The sequence below is a fragment of the Neolamprologus multifasciatus genome, chromosome 14, assembly GCF_963576455.1.
Source record: "Neolamprologus multifasciatus chromosome 14, fNeoMul1.2, whole genome shotgun sequence".
Taxonomy (NCBI): Eukaryota; Metazoa; Chordata; class Actinopteri; order Cichliformes; family Cichlidae; genus Neolamprologus; species Neolamprologus multifasciatus.
The window spans coordinates 24807628-24829508 of record NC_140452.1 but is presented as its reverse complement, the minus strand read 5'-3'; the positions used below and the strand labels follow the sequence as shown (position 1 = coordinate 24829508).

The 21881-nt window shown below is 39.8% G+C and overlaps 1 protein-coding gene and 1 long non-coding RNA gene across 4 annotated transcripts in view; one reads left to right on the top strand and one right to left on the bottom strand.

Annotated features, from left to right (window-relative positions):
• LOC146504144 (uncharacterized) overlaps positions 1–10254 on the top strand; it is a 60640-nt gene extending 50386 nt beyond the window's left edge. The window contains exon 3 of the long non-coding RNA XR_014868685.1: positions 219–10254. This is a non-coding gene — a long non-coding RNA (uncharacterized LOC146504144). The remainder of the gene's footprint in view (positions 1–218) is intronic.
• A 1792-nt stretch (positions 10255–12046) lies between these two features.
• Positions 12047–21881, bottom strand: part of ets1 (ETS proto-oncogene 1, transcription factor) — a 33873-nt gene continuing 24038 nt past the window's right edge. For 2 of the 3 annotated variants that reach the window (XM_085130706.1, XM_085130708.1), the window contains 7 exons: positions 20118–20237; positions 19341–19541; positions 18978–19055; positions 18251–18499; positions 16317–16577; positions 12609–12727; positions 12047–12428 (listed from right to left, as the gene is read on the bottom strand). In XM_085130706.1, coding sequence (XP_084986832.1) covers positions 12213–12428; positions 12609–12727; positions 16317–16577; positions 18251–18499; positions 18978–19055; positions 19341–19541; positions 20118–20237 — 1244 coding nt within the window. In that variant the 3' untranslated portion in view covers positions 12047–12212. The remainder of the gene's footprint in view (positions 12429–12608; positions 12728–16316; positions 16578–18250; positions 18500–18977; positions 19056–19340; positions 19542–20117; positions 20238–21881) is intronic. The other variant, XM_085130707.1, reaches the window with a different exon arrangement.

Below are 21881 nucleotides of genomic sequence, written 5' to 3'. Positions count from 1 at the left end.
ACACAAAGCTCTAAACTCTCAAGAGCTAAAGGTTAAACAGTGTGCTTCAGTCATTTTTGTAGATGCATAAGGGTGTATGCTAAAATCGATCAGTTCTCTAGTTATTTTAACTTTTTGTTTGCTTTTCAGGCTGCTCAGTAAATAATATATTTGGATCATAATGCTATTATTCCCTCACTGCCATTCTTGCTTAATGCCAATCTAATTTATCTTTTCAGAAAAATCATATGCTGGGCTCATCCCACACGAGACAGTTTCTCAGACCCGTTGCCCTGAAGGTAAGCCAAAACAGAGCCTGAGACATCTCATGAAACACATCATATGCCAGTTCTCATGACTCACTACAAACTGCAGATCAGCAGGTGCTGTGAAACTTGGTTTCTCCTTTATTCTTTACATATCACTTTGGTGTATTTACACTGACCATGTTTTTAAAGACAACGTCAAAATATCTCATTTAAACAGAAATGCTTTCACTGATTATTTACAGCTTACCATCAAATGAGCAGCTGAGTGCTAAACCAATAATTTGCTTCTAATCAGCTGTCAATCCCCTTTACCTCCTTAAAGGAAGCTACGAAAAAAAAGCTGTTCAAAAAAGAACAGCCCTGAACTGAATGGATAAAAAGACCCTCATGAAAACCATCAATTAGGAAGTAAATACATTTGTAAAAATCCACTAAACACTGATGTTATCAAACCTTTTCAACAGGAAATAAAGCACAAGAAATGCTACATTGGAGCATGGTGAATATGTATTGCTTGGCAACCTTTAAGAAATGGTTCAATTTTTGGTTCAGATTCTGCCCTCGGTAAAGGGACCTCCGAGATGGAAAAGATTCTATTTGTGCAAATCATGTGTGCAAAGCCCAAATAAAGCATGGAAATTACACATCTTCACTTGATCAACCTGCTTTGTTTTTTTGAAATGCAAAGGGAGGTTTCTGTGGGAACTGGTTTAAATTGAATTCAAAGTGTACACCTTTCCTTTCACGCTTCCTCAGCTTACCCTTAGCCATTTTTTCTTTTTTAATCCATTCTTCCGCCATCATCAGCCTTTCTTTCTTTCGGCATTCATCTGTGAAATGCCTGGCATGGGCAAAGGTAATTGGAAGTGACTTTTTTGTAATTCAAACTAAGGAGAGATTGACAGCAATATAAAGGCTCTGTTAAAAAAAATCATTGGTAATTGGTATGATTATACACTTCTGTAGAGCAAGAAGTCAGCAGAGATATGAATTCTCCTTTTCCACAATGCTTACTACTTTTGATTGGCATTTTCTTCTCTCCAAATGCTTTGCATTGCAGAATTATACATACGTTCATTAAGTCTCATGTAAACTTTCAAACCTCCACACTTAACCACCTGTAGTTTCATTTTAACACAGACATGTAACTCATTGTAACATGTTCCGAAGTATAAACCCAGTGTTATGTGTTGCAGGCAGGATATTTAAATGCTGTAACAGTCATATAAAGAGGCTATGAAATTAAAAAAAATTATGATTAAAAAATGTAATCTTTAAGGAAACAATTAAAAAAAAATACCAACAAAAGTAGCACACTTCAGATTTATTAGCTCAGTCTGACCCAGGATTACATTCAAAGACCAAGTAACTACTGCGCTGTAAATCAAGCTGTGCCCAGCAGGAGCAGGATCACAAAGTCAATAGCCTTCAGGGTCAAGGGTCATTGGGAGGAAGCTCAAAATCAGGCAGCTGGTAGTTATAACTTTATCTACACTAAATGACACAGTTGTTATACTAACAATTTCTTACAATGTAATTTCAGACAATACCAAAAAGTAAATATAATGACATTCAAGCATGTTTGAATCATCTTTCAATCTCAGTACTGTGTATTTCATCAAAGGTAACATAAGTAAGCATTTATTTACCTGTTTAAAAATGCTTAGATTTGTAGCTGGGCTGGCCTTTACAGTTTGCTCCAGCTGCTCCAAAAAAATGTCTGCAAGAACTCCTAAATTTCACTTGACCAGCCTTATAACTTCCAAGTTATTTCTCCCATGGTTGTATAGCCAAGGGGGCCAAAGCCTATTAAGTAGTTTGCTGGCAGAAATAACACAGGCAGCCTTACTAATGGGGAGGTATTGCTAAGAACTGAAGGAACTGCTGCTTACACTGTGTGTTTCTCTTTGGATACAGTGAATCACTATGGTTATTTCTGAATATCTGTGGAAAGTACCTGCTATAATAAGCAGGGTTTTCTGGAGTTTGTTGACTTGCAGTCAAAAGTGATACAATGGAAGCAACAGCAATGACCACACAGGAGGGAAGAGCTGTGACTCAAAGATAGAAAGTAAGAAGCAGTAGCAAAACACATAAAACTTGCGGTAGGAAGCTGAACTTCAGTACTAATCACGAAAAAGACAGGACGCTGTGCTGAGGACAGCAGTTGCAAGGATGTTCAACATGTGTTCGAGTGTGTACATTTAGAAAATGTTACCAATTTATACAATGTTTGCTCTCACTCAATTCACTGAGATCTATTTCATGAACAGAATAATGATGTATGATGGCTATCTATCAAATATCAGCATAAAATTGTCTGTGTAAAGATAGTAAAATACTACACTGGTATAATTAAATAAACTCGACTAAGAAGTATCTTTAATGTTGCCAAAAACATAAAATTTCCTCTATGTTAACAAGTCGGAATGCAGATGACTGAGAATAGTGCGTATGTGTATGTGTCTGGTGTAATATGTCCATGTGTGTGCACCCCAGACAGCAGGGAGAAAGAAAAGCCGCCTTTTTACTAACGTTGATTGGAAACAGATGTTGGCGAAAGCCAAGACAGCAAAGAAAATGTTTCGGAAAATTCTCAGGGCTCAGCCTTCCCTTTCTGGGCCCTGGCCCAGGCAACCAATCATTGCAGAGCACCCTCTGGTCTTTGGGGTGAACTAAGCACTTCTATTGGATGAAGACGTGAACGTGGGCGTTGGGAGCAGATGTCCTGGGAAAGTTGCTGAATCCCACTCAACTCACAGTAAAAGAAAGCGAAAACATTTGCTTGGTTAACTGGACAGTGACCAAAGCATGTTTTAATCCAGATGAACTCTCAGTGCATGTACAAGCTGACAGTGAATACATTAGCACTGTGTTACAGATTTATACATTTGAAATGGATTGCTTTTCAAGTTGTTATTCATTCAACTGCCTCACAAAAAGAAACCTTAGAAGAATAAGAAAAATGTCTTTAAGACCTCTAATTCTTTTCTGTCATCCAGTCGGCTCAAATGAATGCGAATGAGAGTTTCCTCGCACTATCATCTCCCCATCCCTTCACACTTCTAAACCTTCAACTGCTCCTTTGCTCCTTTTCACCTCCTAACCTTCACCCTCCTGCATTCAACTCTTTCTATTCCATCTCTCATCTCTCTGTTCGTCTCTGCCCCCAGCCCCCTCTCACTCCATCTTCAGCACCCAGATTCAGTCACAGTCTAGTTCACATATGGCCTCACCTGCACACAAAGCTCCATCTCACTCTTTTATTGTGCCAGTCTATTGCCTATTCACAGCAACGACGCAGCACAAATCAATCATCTTTCCTAATGGAAAGTCCACATTAACATGAGAAGACACTCAATTTCCGTCTCAGAATGCCAGGTCGACTGGTACCTGAGCTCCAGTCGATGAAGATCCAGGGCCCTGCAGGCACTCTCATTTCGGGTGGGATAGCGAGGTGATGCCGTCAGGTTCAGGGGTGGCACCAGGAGTCAATGGTGTATTAACTGAGGATGTGACAATGGCAATAAAAATGCAAATTGCCATCCAAAGCAGGGGATGGCCTGGATCTGCCCTTCATAAGCCTGCATAATACAGTCAGCACACACCTGCTAAGACATGCGGTTCAACACGTCTCAAACATAACAATACAATGAGTGAGAGGAAGGGAGCGTGTGCGTCTATCCTCGAGACCATAACACCGGTAACTAAAAGAGTTTTCTTATCACTGTCACTTCTCATTGATTTGTCTAGAAGTCCCCATTATGTACAATTTGTATTGGGTAAGAAAAAAAAAAGTTAATATGCAATTGAACAGCACTGGTCTCTACAAACCTTTTACCATTCTTCAAGTTATTTTTTGTTCTCATGAAAACGACTTCAACATGGTTTAACACCTATTTGACATTTTGAAACCAACATGCTAGACAGCACTCGCCACAATCAAAATAACACCAAAAGAGGAAATGTTTCTTAAAAGACTGATGGGTGATATTTCTAGTAGTTCCAGAGACTTGGGCAGTTCATACCAGGGTGCAGTGAAGCTATTCTGGTGTTATTGGAAAATCTGTTGTATCCTCATTGTTGTTAACTTTGGGCAAATTAATCCATTATGTTTTGTCTGATATATTCCATACTAAGGTTAAAGGCCAAGTGTGTAGGATTCAGCATGATTTACTAGCAAAAACTGTATCTCTGAGTCCAGTTCATTACACACACCCTCAATCATGGGAAGACTCTGACCTGACAGCTGTCCAGATGATAGTTATCAACAGCCTCCACAAGAAGGGTAAGCCATAAAAATGATTGCTGAAAAGGCTGGCTGTTGGTAGAGTGCTGTACTGAAGTAAATTAATGGAAGGTTTCGTGGACAGGAAAGTGTGGTAGCAAAAGGTACACATGTCTCAAAAAGTTATTTCAAAAACTTGGGAGAGCTTCACAAAGAGTGCACTAAGCTAGTTTGAGTACATCAAGGCTACTCTGCATTCCTAATGTTAAGCACTCCTCAACAAAGCCACAAGAAGTGTCTCTTTCCACATAAAGATAAAGTTTTGCATTTCATCATTGGAAATCAAGGCCATACAGTCTAGAAGAGGAGCGGAAAGTCACAGAATCCAAGGTGTTTGAAGTTTCTGCTTTCTGTGGTGAATTGCGTTGCAATGACCTGTGGTGTCAGTTTGCAGTGTTTTATCACGTCCAAAGTCAACATAGTCATCTAAGTGTAGATTTTAGATTAACTCGTGCTTCCATCTGCTGACAACCTTTACAGAGATGCAGATTTTCTTTTTTAGCATCTTCCTACCATGCCAAAACTATGAAAAGGTTTGCTAACCATGTTATTACTGTATTTGACCCAACTAACCTGGCCTGAACTGTCAAGAGGAAGATGAAGGCCACTATGAAAGCAACTTCAGTAACACCTTAGCAGTAACACCTTCATAACACACCACACTGATGCAGTAATTTGTTGTAAAGGAGCATCAATAAATCAATGCATAAATCAACACACCTTTTTACAAGGTAAACATTTCTGTATAAAACTTTGTTGCTTGAGCTTGGAAAATATTTGAGATATATATATTAAAAACAATAAATTGAAGTGTAATTAAAATCACCTTCACTTTTCCATGATAGTCTATTTTTGAGATAGACCAGGGCAAACCCCCATAATCGTTTAGCAGGGTCTTTTTGAGACAAGGGTTTTAACTCTGTTTATGTTAGTGCCTGCATACTATAGTAACACAAGACAGCACAACTTTGAAGGGCAATAGGACATGAATTTGTCCTCTGATAATAGTTTTTTTTTTCTTTTGGGCCATAAGGGCCCACAGGGACACATTGGTTGTATTTCAAAACTGCGTAATGGAACCACTGAGCTGTTGTCTCGTGCGTCACAGGGATTCTGTTTCAATGAAGAGGATATAATGTTGGGCAGTGAAGATAGATGTAGTTATGTTCTGTCCACAGCAGAATTTTAGGTCATTAACATTAAAGATTGAGCTACAGAAGAAATTAAAAGTTGGAAAAGATTTTGGAGTTCAGTTTACAATAACAATCAGTTTAAGGCACTTTATATTTTGAGATAAAGACCCTACAATAATATGTTGAGTGACATATTATATATTCCATATTATATGACATATAATAACATGTAGACTGTATTACATGCTTTGCCTTCCAGTGTTGGATTTATGGTTGTTCCAGTTCTACTGCTTTCTTCACAGTTCATTTAGATGTTCTAACTCTGTATACATGTAGTCTAATACGAAAAACTGATAGAGTACAAATACTATAGTGTCACCACAACTTGTTCTAGTTCCATTCACAAACTCTGAGGAGTTTGACTGATTAAATGAGCCAAAGGGTGATTTACTTAATCTATTAAAAATTACTATGTTACTTAGGGACCAGACAACATTGCAACATCTGTCACATCTTGTTATTTGGGATTTGTTGAAATTGATTCTGTAATCTGGCGCAGCAACTATTCTGCCTGTAATTACAATTGGATGCTATGCTGCTCCTTGATCCAAGGCAAAGGGCACATTGTGTGTATTTAAATTTACATGTATAAGTGTCACATATGTCTCTGCAACTAATCCTAAAATATTTTAGAAAATACTTAATATAGCTATTGATGAGTAAGTAAGCCCTTTAACTGTCTAATCTCTTACTGTTTGTGTGTGTGTGTGTGTGTGTGTGTGTGTGTGTGTGTGTGTCTTGCATTTAAATGTGTACTACTTTAAATCAAAAACAAATCTTGTAATTTAACCAGTTGGCATGTTACAGATTTTAGATAATACATACATTGCATTTGCATATATTGCAGTCATTATTATTCATACATTTGTAAATGTAATGATGAAGCAATAGCCTTTGTCTGAACACAAAATGGCTCGACAGTTAATTGCAAGTTACTTTAGAACCTCAGAAAATGGAGAAATGATCTAATATCCTTCCGAGACTGACAGGTGTTACACTTCTCACTTTGAACACAGGTCGCCTTTTCCTTTTCCTTTTCTGTCTCAGTTTTCTTTTTTCCCACCTTGAGACACTGCTTAAATCAGTGGAAGGTTTCTTTGAATAAGGCACAAAAGGGGAGAAAGAGTACTGTGTCTGCGTGAGCCAGCTTTGTGTCTCTGGATGAGGAAGAGGTGGGTATGAGTAGTATCATAATGATTTGGGTTTCGTTCCAGGTCTCTTGGAACATGCACTGTCTGGTGAAGTATTTTAAAAACCTGCCTCGTGAATGTGTCTGCTTTGGATCATCAGCCCAGTCAGAGAGAGGGAGGTGGAAGAAGAGAAGACCCACCTGCGTAACCTCAGCTTGTCCTCTGCCAAGAACACAAAACACTGATCCAAGAGAAGAATATGGGTCTAATTTTGTCAGAAGACAGCTCTATCATATCATGAATCTTATCACTTTACATATTTTTTTTTACATGGCAGTCTATTGTAAGGAGTACAACTGCCAATATAAAATATACTTGTCTAAATAAATACATTTAAACTCCCTGAAATAATAAAAATAACATATCAAATTTTAAAAAAATACAAAAATATGTTTAACGATTATTTTTGTAACTTTAGCTTGTTATAGTGGAGCCAAACAGCTGTGGGCAGCAGGCAACAGCCTTGCATGTTTGTTTTTTTTTATCTAGAGTGGAATTAATTTGAAGGGTTGAATGAGCCTCAGTGTGTTGGTTTCATTTTTATGTCACCTCATCAGTGTGCACGAAGCACAATTGTTAAAACTCAGACACACTATGGATGGAATGTATTTCAAAGGGAAACGATACGCCTCCTTTGAAGCACCACAGCAATATGTACAAAGGATGAATGTGTTTGACAAATTTGTACCACTATGACCTTGAGGTTATTACAGAATCAGGTCTTTACTCAAACAATTTTTCTGTGTTTGTCTTCATTAGTAAATCAAAACTATACGTTAATAAACACATCAGGCATACGCTTTTTGGAGACTTTATTCGATACCCACATTTGCCTTCAGAACTGGCTGAACTCTTCATGGCATAGATTCAACAAAGTGCTGGAGACATCGCTCAGAGACTTTGGTCCATATTGATATGATAGCATCACACAGCTGTGGATTTGTTGGCTACACATCCATGATGTGAATCTCCTGTTCTACTACATCCCAGTGGTGCTCTACTGGATTGATTGGATGATTGTGTTGGCCATTTGAATGCAGTGAACTCACTGTTATCTTAAAAGAAAGCAGTTTGAGATTATTTAAGCTTTGTGAGATACCATGAAGCAGCCACCAGAAAATGAGCAAAATGTGGTCATAAAGGGATAGACATGCTCAGCAGCAACACTCAGGTAGGTTGAGGTGTTTAAATAATGCTCAGCTGGTGCCTAAAGTGTGCCAGGAAAATATCCCCCATACCATTACACTGCCAGCACCCTGAACATTTGAGGTGAGATTGATCCACATTATTATGCTGTTAATGCCAAGTTGTGATGCTACCATCCAAATGTCGCAGCAGGAATAAATTCATCAGAACAGCCGACGCTTTTCCACTGTGTGCTATTTTATTGAGCTTATGTGAATTGTGACCTTAGTTTCTTGTTCTTATTTGACACAAGTGGCACCCAGTGTGGTCTTCTGCTGCTCTAGCTCATATGCTTCAAGTTACAGTATATTATGCATTAAAAGATATTCTTCTGCATGCCTTGGTTATAAACAGTGGTTATTTGATGCTTTCTGAACAATTTGAAGGATTCATTTTCACCATTCTTTAGAAAAGCCCTGAGATGGTTGTGCAGGGAAAACCCCAGCACATCAGCATTTTCTGAAAACTTAGACCAGTCCGCCTGCTACATGTTTCATTCAAAGTCACTTAAATCACCTTTCTTCTCCATTCTGATGCTCAGTTGGAACTTCAGCAGGTCATCTTGACCATTTCTCCACACCTAAATACACCGAGTTGCTGCAATGTGATTGGCTAATTAGATCACTTTAACAAGCAGTTCAATAATTGTACCTGATAAAGTGTGTGGGGTATGTACTTTGACAAGTTTCTCTTAATTTCACTTCATATTTTACAAAGTGATCTGCAGGTGAGTGAAAACTCTAAACTAGGGCTGTTATTTTACTGCCCAGTTATTGTGCAGTATTATCACAGTGATAATAGCACAATATCTGGAAATGCAAACAGCAATATTAATAACACTATGATTAAATTTCATCATTTAGTTGTTGTTTGCTGTTCAAGAACAGTATTGAAGCCAAAGTATGAATATAGGGAGCTGTAAAGAGACTCTGCGAATCAAAGCACATTACTTATATACATACAATATTTCCATATATGTTATTTCCAATAATGGCATGTAATCCCTACATTTCACACCCATACTCTCATTGAACTGTGACCAAAATCTATATTTAAACTATATAGCAAAGTGAAGAAAACACTAGGTAGGCAGATGGTTAACCTTTCATGTGAACTTTCACAATAAAAACACCACACGCAGTGATAAAATCTTTCTTCACATATATTTTATAACATTTTGAAGTACATTAAGTACATTTTGGAAATAGAAGCTACAGTTTATAAAACCTTTCCAGCAGAAATCATTGATGGGCCAGCATCAGCCTTTTTTACCTCTAGCAGACAGGTCTATTTTCTATATAAAAAATGAATTCAAAAACAAAAACAAAAAGAAATTAGCTACATTATTTTTGTCCTGCGCTACCTTTAAATTCCCATGAAAGCACCAGCTGTCTGCATCTCGTCTTTTATAAAATATAAATTATTGAAAAATATTCAAATGCTTGTGAACTAAATACAATAAAAATGATCTCATAACAAAAATACAAAGACACTATAAAATATACAAAAAAAACAACATCCAAAATAACAAGTTTTCCTTCTGAATCCATTCCGAGATATGCATATGCCACAAAATATTGTTAGGTGTACACTTGCCTGACTAGGTTTCATTAATACATAAGACCTGCAGTAGACTGTAGACTCTGACATTTAACAACAGTATAATTTCCTGACAAAGTAAATGTCAAAATATTAACATTTTAGGTAACAGAAATGTTTTCTTCGAGCACATTGATCTTATGAAGCCAACCATACTAACATTATGACGTTTGTGTTGGGAGGAAAAAAGAAAACATTTTTTTAATACAAACAGATAAAAAATAAGTCTTTTAAGCTCACTTTAATACAGAACACTGACATCAGAAAAATACCCGAACAATACCAAAGAAAAAAGAAAAAAAAAAGAGAGAAAGAAGATTTTCAAAACACTGGCGTCAACATATGCAATAAAGGAATGAACATACAGTGCAGCTTATTACTGACCCAACTGTTTAACTTCCAATTCTTTATCTTGGATAAGGAAACACTAAGCCAGTGCTGAATAACAATGGACAAGCTTGTTACCAGTTACACAGTATGAACGTATACATCATCTCTTACCTAAACTCAGCGGGTATCCAAAATAAAAAATTAAAAAAAAAAAAAAAAAACATCAGCAAAGACGTTACTCTTTGTCCTTAAGCTGTGTGCTTTCTGACATATTAACAAAAGATAAAAGACGACATTTCACGAATACGTGAGAGGTTTCTGGTCCCCATCTTCTAACGTTGTGGGTGCACCGTGGCCAAAGACCTCACATGGGCTTTGGTTATTATTCCTGCTTTGTCTTTTGCTTATTTGTGTAATCTGGGTCTCAGTAAAGCGTTATGAAACAGAATCTGTACAAATAGACATCTCAGAAGCTATTTTCATCCATATGGGTAACTTTCAGCTACTGTAAACAATAACATTGTATTCTAATATAATACTCAACTTTGGCATTTCCCATAAGGCTAGTGTACAGCCACTGTTCCCACTGTTTGGGAGGAAACTGTTGCCAATTTGCTTGTAACCAGTCATTCATATCTGAACTGAATGTAGATAAGCTGCAAAAGAATGTAAAATTGAAATGGAAGCCTCTGCCATCCGTCCTATATGTCTCAAGCAAGTTAACTTGCATCACTTGTATCAACCTGTCTTTATCAGACATCACGAGAGATCACCTACATTATCCACATCACCCATCACCTTCATCTATCCTCTAAAGTTTCAGATTCTCTATAGTCAACATTTATAGTCAGCTTTCCTATTACCTGACCTGCTTTCCTACACTGTACCTTCACACTATACTACCCTTCCTTATGGCCAAAACGTACAACACATCTGAAAGAGAATTATGCAAGATAACATCAGCAAACCAACTTGCAATTTTACTCTCTAGGCAATTAATATGAAAACGTGTCTAAAAGTAAGCTTACATGAGCAGTGAAATGAAATTACGCATCTAATCTGCACATGAAACAGCTCATCTGACTCCTGAATTTCCCCATATAAGATTGTCTACAGTTTGCTAATACTGGTGGTATATGCAAAAAAAAAAAAAAAAAATGCACGACTTTCAGTCACAATATGCGTCTCTAACGAGGTGGCAAACATGTACATAAAGGTGAACGTGTCAGTTTCAAAAGCAACGGCTACTTTCAGTTGTCTTTCAGACACTCTTGCTATGAGTAACCTCACCAGGTCTTCACACTCTACAAAGCAAGGGGCCAGTGTCTATAGTGTTGTCTGATAACGCATCAGCACATTTCAGTTGAAGGTTCCTTGAGAACAGACGAGTAAAACTTGGCATCTAATGTTTGGTTCCACTGTAATACTGTCACTGAGAACAATGTGAAAAAATACCCTTTACAACACTTATCCGAAAGATGTACAGCGACTGTTTTGAGAAATCGGCATTAGTATAGTGGCACAAGCGTAAACAGCAATTTATACCAGACACTTTTTTTTTCTTTTGGTTTTTTTTTTGGTCCTAGCTGAAAAACAGTCTGTCACTGCCAATGGGAAAAACAGTAAGCATGTATGCAAGTATAAGATTATACCTTCCTCAGTTCAGTTCAGGTTTTTTTGGCAACCGTTTTCTTAGCAGGAACTTTCCGCTTCGTTTAGCCCAAAATTTTTATTGTCTCTCTCTCTCTCTCCCCCTCTCTCTCAGTTCTCCCCCACTTTGCTACTTAGTCAGAACAGAACCTGAAATCTACCCGGTAACGCTTTGTCTGCTTTGAGCTGCTAAATGACACCAGTATAAGTCACTCATACACACATACACACATGCGTGCACACACACGCACCTCAAATGCAACAGGGTAAGAATACAGGTTTTAGGCTTCTGCCTTCGGTTTTAAAATTATGGTCTGAGAGACAGGAGCTCAAAGTTGACAAAGACCACAGTTATTCGTTTAAAAAAAAAACAGCAAAAAAAACCCAAAAACCAAAACAAAACATTTTGGTCCCCAAAATAATTGGTTTACCAATTCTATTAAACAGTTAAGACCACTTTATGAGCCTCAGTCCGAGTGGCTCCTTAACTTAACTTTTTGTCTTCACTTCCTTTTTTTTCATATCTGATTCACTCGTCCGTATCAGGCTTTACATCCAACATTGCATGCAGCTCCTCGGGAGTGTACCCCAGCAGGCTTTTCAAGTCACAGACAAAGCGGTAGACATAGCGTTTCCCAGATGTCTTGTGGATGATATTCTTGTCATAGTAGTAACGCAGGCCACGGCTCAGCTTCTCATAATTCATCTTAGGCTTGTTTTTTCTTTTGCCCCACCTTCGAGCAACCTGAAAAAGCACAGTGAACAAGCCTGTCAAGATGTGCCAGAAACATTAGAATACATACTTTTGTTGAAACTTGCAATTAATTGAGCTACATGGAACAAGCAGCCATCTTGTTCATCTGGCTAACTACTTAAGACCTCCCAGCACGTGTGCTAGATGACCAGTGGGGTCGCAACCTCTCACCTCATCTGGGTCAGAAAGCTTGAACTCCCAGCCGTCGCCTGTCCAGCTGATGAAGGACTGGCAAGACTTGTCGGTCAGTAGCTCCAGAAGAAACTGCCACAGCTGGATGGGGCCACTGCCTGCAGAGCAGATGGGGGTGGAAGGGGAGAAGGTGTTCGTTTAAGAAGAAGAGCTACATACACTGAGAGGACACATTGTTGTTTGTGCAGATGCCAGTTGCTGTGGGGATTGATTGAGGTGAGGCTAAGTTCAGAGCAAAAGATCTCCTGTTGTTGGAAAATGCTCCCAAGTCCCATAGTCTGCTTAACATTTTATCGAACTAAACTAGTATATTTCACATAACAATACGCCGAATCTAGGAGATATATTCCCATCAGTCCATGTGCTATGCAGAATGCGTTGAGGAACAGCACTGTCTGTACAATGTCCTGTCTGTGATAAAAGTCACGGCCAGAAGAAGCACGACACTAAGTACTTATGCTATATATGAAAAGTGTTACATATTCATGCAAATTATTCACTTAATTTGAAAAGAGGAACAAAGTAAAGCTTCTAATCTGGGTCAGACTGAAGTACAGCAGTGGAACTAAATGTCGTCCCAAGCACAGAAGTCCCATTCATCATGTATCCCCTTGTCTGCCAGTTGCCCTGTGCAGTATGTGAATTTAGAGTGAGAGTCTGTCTCTGCAAGCGTTCCACACTGATGAAATCACTATTTTAAAAATAAGAAGGGCTGCATTTAGGCTTCAGCAGCACATCTACTGTACTTGAATAGAGTCTGTTTTAAGAAAGAGAGCAGTTGCCAAGTTCAATGCAAAGTTAAGAGGGTGCATTTTTCCAAGAGTAACAGTAAATGAATAAACTAGTAAAACATAATTTCAATGTCAGAGCAAAAAGTTTATTAGAGTTCATGGAAAAAAAGGAGGGAAACAAAGGCGATAAAAAAAAGCCTGGTTTTGTCTCTGAACTAGATTCACTGCAGTGCACTTTGATCGTGTGGTTTTTTTTTGTTTGTTTTTTTTTCAGCATACACACGAACCCACCCACTTTTGAGGCTTGCGTGTTGAAATCACACCTGCCAGTGCAGCGCACCGCCTAAGCAAAACTGGAGCTGAGCAAAAGTCACCTCTCTCGAGTGCCTCAGAAAACCAAACGTAGCCTTTTTGTAACAAAAACAAAAGCGTTCAGGGAAACAGACGTGTGGGTTGAACAACTCGAAATTTAGAGCCCTCTAAGGCCTCGCAGGGACTGAAGAAGAAGGTGCATGACAGCAGCCATTCCGAGTTTGGAAAATAAGTGGCTCTGCCACATCGGGTGTCACTCATACAGAAAGCTTTGACTCGTGTTCCTGCTGCAGTAACTGTGAGCCCACATAAGGGTAATACCAGAACCTCATGCTTTCACGCCACAATGTAGGCAACCCTTTTTAAAATATGTTAAAATCTTAATGCACAATGGGCCTCACTGAACAAGCACAAGGTTGGGGCTCATCTTCATAACGTTAAGTATTGAATCCATGGCAATATGAGTCTAAAACCTATGTGGCTATTTAAAGGACAATAATTCAATGGTGTGGATAAAAAATTTTTAAAGGCGAGACCAGCTAATATTGACTGGCAAATTATTATTTTTTACAGTGTTGCAATGCAAAAGCCCTCTGTATGTACGAGCAAATACATGCAATAGTGAGACAGAGCGAAATATCATGAGCCACTGGTGGCCTGATGTTATTGCAGACAGAGGTGTAAATGATGAATTGTCGCAGGAAACCACGCAGATGGCAACTGGAGCCTTATCTCCCTGCAGCCTTATCAGGTCCCCTGTCCTCGTTACAAGTGTCACCTGTCACCCCGTGACTTAAACAGGAAGTCGAGCAAGAGCAAGCTGTCGAGCTGTCATAAACACTGTTTTGGAATTGTACAAGAGCTTGTTTCTTTATTTTGAGGGATTTCTTTTTTCCAGATAGAGGTCTCTTTCTCTCTCTTGCTCCCCCGATCCTTTTTTTTTCTTCTGTTTTTATTCACCCACCCACACATGCACATGGGCAAACACAAAAATGCTTCCATCTTTGAAAGACCACAACTCTCTTTGCACTACTCTTTAAAATAGCAGGGTCCAGAGCGGCAGTTAGAAGTTTTTGGTTGTTTTTTTTTGTCTTAAAAACTGGAGTGTTGTGGCATTATTACCTTCATGGTTATAGTTTCATAGTCAAAACAAGTCTCTTCTCACATTAGGCTGAAAACAGCTGCCATGCTTTCCTTACAAGTACACAATTTGGAGTTGAAACATGCAGTACATAAAAAGACAGATTATGAAACTATGCAACTATGACTCGTTTAAAATATGTTTACGCCGTGACTGCTTGCAGCCAGTTTGCATTGCTTCCGCTGGTTTAGCGTGCAGGGAGAAAACAGATTTAGATCATTCTAGAGACGCTCTGTGCCTTGGTCTAATCCATTTGATTATAAATTCATAACTATATCTTTCCAACATTTCATAAATGACTTATTGTTCTAAAAGTGGCTCTTGAACTAATGACCATACAGCTGACCAATTAACTTGTACATACCAACTTTGGGGCACTCTGCAGAGATCTGATGTATGCATTGTTTGTGACGTTGGAAAATATGCTTGGATTTCCCCCTTTTTCCAATACTGGCAGTCTTACTGCCGTGTGACTGTAATTTCAACAAGACCGAAAAAGTCCCAAACACTCTGTGAAGAGTGGATTCAGCATCAGCGTTCAACTGTGTCAGTGTTCAGCTGTGTTTACAGTTCAGCTTTAAACTAGAATAACTTGAATTAAACCCCTTTGCAGGGATTTGACAACTTTTCTCTTCGTATGTTTGTATGGCAATTGACATTAAAAGACAGCTAACTTGAGGCCAAAAAAACTGAGTTATTTATGTCATCTTTCTTGATTCATATGAACTTAAAAGTTGTATTTATGGCTCAGTGCCGATAAACGGTTAAGAAGTAGCAACAGCAGCAGTTGGGTTTCTTTTTTTTGCACCCTTTTGAAACCAAAAGTCATGCCAGATGCTAAAATAGTGCATTTGCTGCACAAGAGCATTTAAAATATCTCTCCATCTTACTGAACTTGAAGAACATACATAAAGCAGCTTTTTCAGCATGCATGAGTGAGAAGATGCCTCATGAGATGAAGAGATAATTTTACTCTGCTCTGGTGTTATGTGCAGGGGCAGGCATAATTTCTAAATTTCACGAGCGTTGCTAGGACGACCTGGAAAAAATAGGTTGAGATGCGGGCTGCCGATAAGAAGAAGGTAGATGAGAAGACAGAAAAGAAGAAGCGGAAAAAAAAGCGAGAGAAAAAGAAGTGAAGTAAAAGGAGGCATGAGTAAAATCTGTTTTATTTCCTGTGATGTGCATAACTTGGGTTGCCTGGGTAAAAGGTGTGCTTTTTTTCCCTTCTTTGGTCTAAAAGTGTTGCATTCAGGCACCACAAGATTTGGCACTTTTGCAGAGCATCAACAAGTTTGTTACACTACATTATACACTGCATTGTGTGCCCTACAGAAGTGTCTATATTAAAATTATATTCACAGAAATCAACAATCGGACTGGTTTTCCATAAACATCTACTGTTTGCATGCATGCGATCAGAAAAAATATATATAGACCAATATTACTCTTTTAATATAATGTCTGCATATAAATATAAAGTGTGATTTCTAGACATCTTACCTGTGTATCCTGCCAGTGCTGCTGCTGGGATGACGGGTTTGTCCTTGCTGAGGTCTGAGCGCTCCCTCACATAGTCTTTAAAGGTGCCCTTGGGCTTGTGGCCATGCAAGGCAGCGGGGTAGTCTTCTGAGTCAAAGCTGTCATAAGACGGTACCCGCTGCAGGCTGCTAAATGAAGACTGGCTGCTCCAGGACTGGGTCAGTCGGTCGCAGCTCTCATAGCTTTCAATGCTCTCAAACGAGTCCTGGCCACCAAGCTTACCTAGAAGGGAAAGGGCGAAAAAAAAAAATTAAAATTTGCAAGAAAGCCATTGTTATGTAGGTAGAAACTCTACACTCACACACATTACTGTGATTTCAAACTCTGACATTGTTTGTGGACAAGCTATATGATATTAAAATTTTAGCATTTAGGCCAGTTTGATGATGGCAAAAATCTTAAGATGATTCCCGTCAATGTTGCATTGACGTTGGCATTGCACATTAATGATTACTCAGTTTTATAGCATCATTCAATTTGTCACAGTCACACACAGGCTATGTTTTTTTAGTCATCCCAAGATGAACCAAGTCTACCACAGCCTGATGGAAAGTGACTTTGGACTTTCGGTAAGAGCCAAAGTTGAACCGATGGAAAAGAAATAAGTCCACTCGCTATATGACACAGATAGATTCTATGACAAATCACTATTACCTCCAAAACTGTCGGATGGTGAAACTTGAACAATAGCAAATAACTCTGAATTAATTACGAAAACCTTGCTGAGGTTTGACAAAAGGGACATTAGCCACACCTTAGAAGTAAATTGTTTTGCTCCTCACTAAGCTATAGCTTATTGCTCTACAGTGCCACGTCCCTCCATTTCACACCTCATTTCACTTTCACAACCAGCATTTGGGTTTGATTTTAAATGGAAGACATTCACAGAAATTGCCCCGCTATTTTTGGCCTTGAGGACGATAAGAGGAGTCTTTCAGTGGTAAGCCATTAACAAATGACAGATAATGCCGTGCCGCTATTGATGCTGAAATCTTCAACTGGTAAAATTGGAGCCACATGTGGATATCAATTGTGCTACAAAATACTTTCCCACGTCGGGAGAGCACAGTTCAATGCGCAAACACTTGGTATGTGTGATGCATGGGGATTGGATCTCAAGCCTTGCAGGCAAATGCTTGAAGCACTGGATGGAGGACTCGTATGGTTTACATGGCACTTGCTAATAATTTATACAGCTGGGGATTTGGGAGAAGAAAACCCCTAGCTTTATGGGTAACAGTCTAAATCATACCGCTAATTCCTCTGTAAACTATTGCTGGGAGAGAAAACAAGCTCGAGCATTCAGAAAAGCAAACAGTTTCATGAGAAAACCCCACGCTTGCTAACTGAGGATGACACCTCTATCTCCTTACCCAGAACCCTAAGGTTGAGCCGAAGAAAGGAGGCCAAGAAAAACAAGAAAGAGAAAAAAATACCTTCTTTTTTTTGAAGGTTACACCACTTGAACTGTTTTACATAAGGGACATGCGGCAAGAACAGAACACATTGTGGCTTTGGTTCGTGTATCGCTCTGACAAAAACAATAGAGTTTTTTTTTCCCCAACCCAGTCTAGAGTGTACAAGTCGGGTTTGCTTGAACCACAAGCCAACCAGAAGGCCTGCTTTTCTTCTCTTCTAATACTTGCACACTGATGTGGCATGACAAGATTCTGGTAGCTTCAGCACAATCACACGCAGGCAGACAACCATAGAAACCTTCAACTTTTACATGCATTCAGACAAACTCAAGCAAGTGCATGTGGTAAGCAGGTAATTCGAGCAAACCTTCTGAGTAAAATGTAAATGCACCACATTTTCACTGCAAAGCTAATCCCACATTCTTTAATGTCTCCTCAAATCTCAGCCACGTACTTATGCATTGTACGATCGCTCACCTCTGCTGAGGCGTCCCACGCACATGTTGTCAGGTGACACCACCTCTTGCTTGACAGAAAAGTAGTCTCCCGGCATGCCGTTGAGGGCCGTGTCCCGGAGGATGACCGCAGCAGGGTATTCACTCTCATATTTGAGGGTCAGCAGTTCTTCTGAGCTGATGGGATGAAGCGTCTGGTAGGACTCTGTGATGAAGCCGGGCTCTGAGTATTCAGAAGGAGGGACACACTGAGCGTGCTCAACACCATAGCCTGGAGCAAACAAAGGGAAATGAGTGTAGATAGAAAGCAGAGAAGGAAGGCAAGCAAGGAGCAACACAGAGGAGGAAGATCGATCTTAAAAGGAGTGGAGTCATTATCCCTCTTGTGCTGAGCCGCCACCGAAGTTCTCGGTGTGTGAATAGTCCAAAAGAAAATATAGCCCTGAGCACACAGGAACAATCTTGTAGATTTTCAGCAAGACATATTGATTGGAGCTAAACTCAGCAAAAGATTCACAGTGATGCCACTGTACGTGTGGTCACTATTCATCTACAGCTGCAAAGATGTACTGAGGATCTATATCTAGGAAATAAATCCAAGAAAAAAAAATGTGCGTGGGGGTATTATTTGCTAACACTAACCTACTTACCACACTGAACCACCTTATCTACTTCCTCTATTTGGATTCCCTTTCATATTTTAATATTTGTTTTCTCATGCTATTAGATTGACTGTGATGAATACTTACTGACAAAGTAGTCTGAGGTAAAGCGGGATTCCTGGAAGTTAGAGTTGAGTCCATTCATGGGGTAATGCTTTGTATCCTCTTCATGAAAAATAGATGGAGAATGAGAATCAGTGACCTCATCATTGATTTTATGTATCGTGTAACTGCATCCTGCTCTATCAAAAATTAATGACCTGAGCTAAATCGTGTCTTCCTGTTTGGCTCCTGTTACAAGAGCAAATACCAACAGTCCTAAACTGGAATAAGCAGTGATGTCAGCCTGTGTGGTGAGAGCTTTCTTATTTGACTTGCATCACAAAACTGAGACTTTTAAATCTCTTAAACTCATCGGATAATCAGAGGATAACCATCTTACGCCGTTACCTTTTTGAAGCATTTCCAAATGCTCCCAAAGGATGTCGCCCACAAAGTCAGGCGCCAAGTCCAAGAATCGCTCCTTCCCCATCGCACACAGGCTGGCTCCGTTGATGCCAAACTTGTCGAAATCGACGTTCTTCAGACTGAATTCGTTCACAGTCCACGTTAGCCACTCGGCCACATGCTTTTCTGTCCACAGTCTAGGATCTGCACAGGATTGCAGAGTGGCAGTTACTGTTAAATGTCAACAACACCATCCAGACACATTTACTCAAATATTCAGGTCAGCTTGTGAATGATACGATGGGACAGACTCTCATTTTTTGCAGTCTGAGCTGGAGCCAACTTTCACTTAATAACCAACAGCAAAGTGGGAAGCTGAAGTGACTGTAAACCACAGTTGTAATGAAAAGCTAAAAAAAAATCATAATTTGCAGATCACATGGGTTGCTTTAATTGCTTCAATTTTAAATGCCATCTCTTTGCTGTCTGTCTCTGTGTCTCAATTCTTGGGATGTTGCAGTCAGTCAGTCTGCCTGGACTGAATATATATAATGCAACGCCATTTCTGGAACAACTGGGCGTTTCCTTTTCAGTCAGTCTTTCTAAGAGGTGCTTTCTCAGAATCCTCTGAAGAAAGCCGAAATGTGAAAGAACTGCAGATGTGTGCGCCTGATATGTGACACACTGAGGTATTCTTAGAGGGCTCGTGCTGCAATTTGAGTTTTTAAATGAAAACATTAACAGGAACTAATGACAGCAAAAAGCAGCTGGCAGTCTTACCTTTGGGAATACCCAGTCGCTGCTGTTCCTTTGTGAAGCCACTAAAGGTGGCCTTCAAAGCCTGGGACATCATCTCTTTACTTCCTGGAGTTAGCAGGGGGACATCTCCACACTCGGGATCTGCACATCACAAATCAAAAAGAAGAATATTTATTTTGAGTAACACCAGCATCTGTTAGACTTGAAATCCAAATGACTAATATTACATGCTCCTTTCACTCCTATTGACAACTGAGGCTGCGGCAGTGCATCCTGTATTATATTTCATGCCGATAAAGCTCGCTGAATGGAAAATTTAATTGAGACAAAGAGGCGGCGGGAAGAGTCTTGTGAATGTGCGCTTCGGTTAGACATTGACACAGTTACGCACACGTGCATCCACGTCCACGCAAACACACAAACAAAGCAAACATTTATATGTTTGCTTTGTCAACAACATGGTTCAACAATTACATTCCGTCTAGACAAACACTGTCTCCATATCGGCTCCAATCTATTGAAACAAGGACTGTCACAGCTTTTGCTCTAACCTGTTTAAAAAGCAAGGGAGAGCCGTGTCACTGTGTGTATACTGTGTTGGTAAACCCCACATTTATTATCTTCTACCTGTACATCCTGGGTGGGAGAGTGGTCAGTGGCTAGTGCTGCCCATCAGCGACACTATGACCTCTGCTAGCCCTCCTACCACGTCGCCCCGACACAGTGGGCCTACTGTCACAGAACCCAGCACGGGGTCAAGCATTCTCACAGGTCAAGGGTCAAGGGATGAGGTGATGATGTCACTGCGGCTGCTGGCGAGTGACTTGGAAAGTCGGGGGTGGCCCGTCTCGAGGGGATTCAGTTACACACTAGGGTTACTGTTCTCGGCTCACAGCCAGTGGGCAACCAGTGGGACACAGAGCTCCCTTTGATGGCTTTAAACAGTGCCTGATGACTCGCACTCATCTAATTAGATTGACTGGGCTGCAGAAGTATGGCGATAAGGGGGCAAAACAGAGGATATGATGAGGAGGAGGGAAGGGGAAAGACCCTCTGGCCTCTAATATAAAAACAGACTAGTTAAAAAAACAAATACAAAAAGAAACAACAACCTAGGCTCAACAAATAACTTGTAAACAGCCACAAAAAAGAACCTAGAGTTTCAGTTAGGGCATATTTTATCGTTTAAATCTCCAAACCGTCCACACATACAGTGGGGCAAAAAAGTATTTAGTCAGCCACCGATTGTGCAAGTTCCCCCACTTAAAATGATGACAGAGGTCAGTAATTTGCACCAGAGGTACACTTCAACTGTGAGAGACAGAATGTGAAAAAAAAATCCATGAATTCACATGGTAGGATTTGTAAAGAATTTATTCGTAAATCAGGGTGGAAAATAAGTATTTGGTCACCTCAAACAAGGAAAATCCCTGGCTCTCACAGACCTGTAACGTCTTCTGTAAGAAGCTTTTCTGTCCCCCACTCGTTACCTGTATGAATGGCACCTGTTTGACCTCATCATCTGTATAAAAGACACCTGTCCACAGCCTCAACCAGTCAGACTCCAAACTCCGCCATGGCCAAGACCAAAGAGCTTTCGAAGGACACCAGGAAAAGAATTGTAGACCTGCACCAGACTGGGAAGAGTGAATCTACAATAGGCAAGCAGCTTGGTGTGAAAAAATCAACTGTGGGAGCAATCATCAGAAAATGGAAGACATACAAGACCACTGATAATCTCCCTCGATCTGGGGCTCCACGCAAGATCTCATCCCGTGGGGTCAA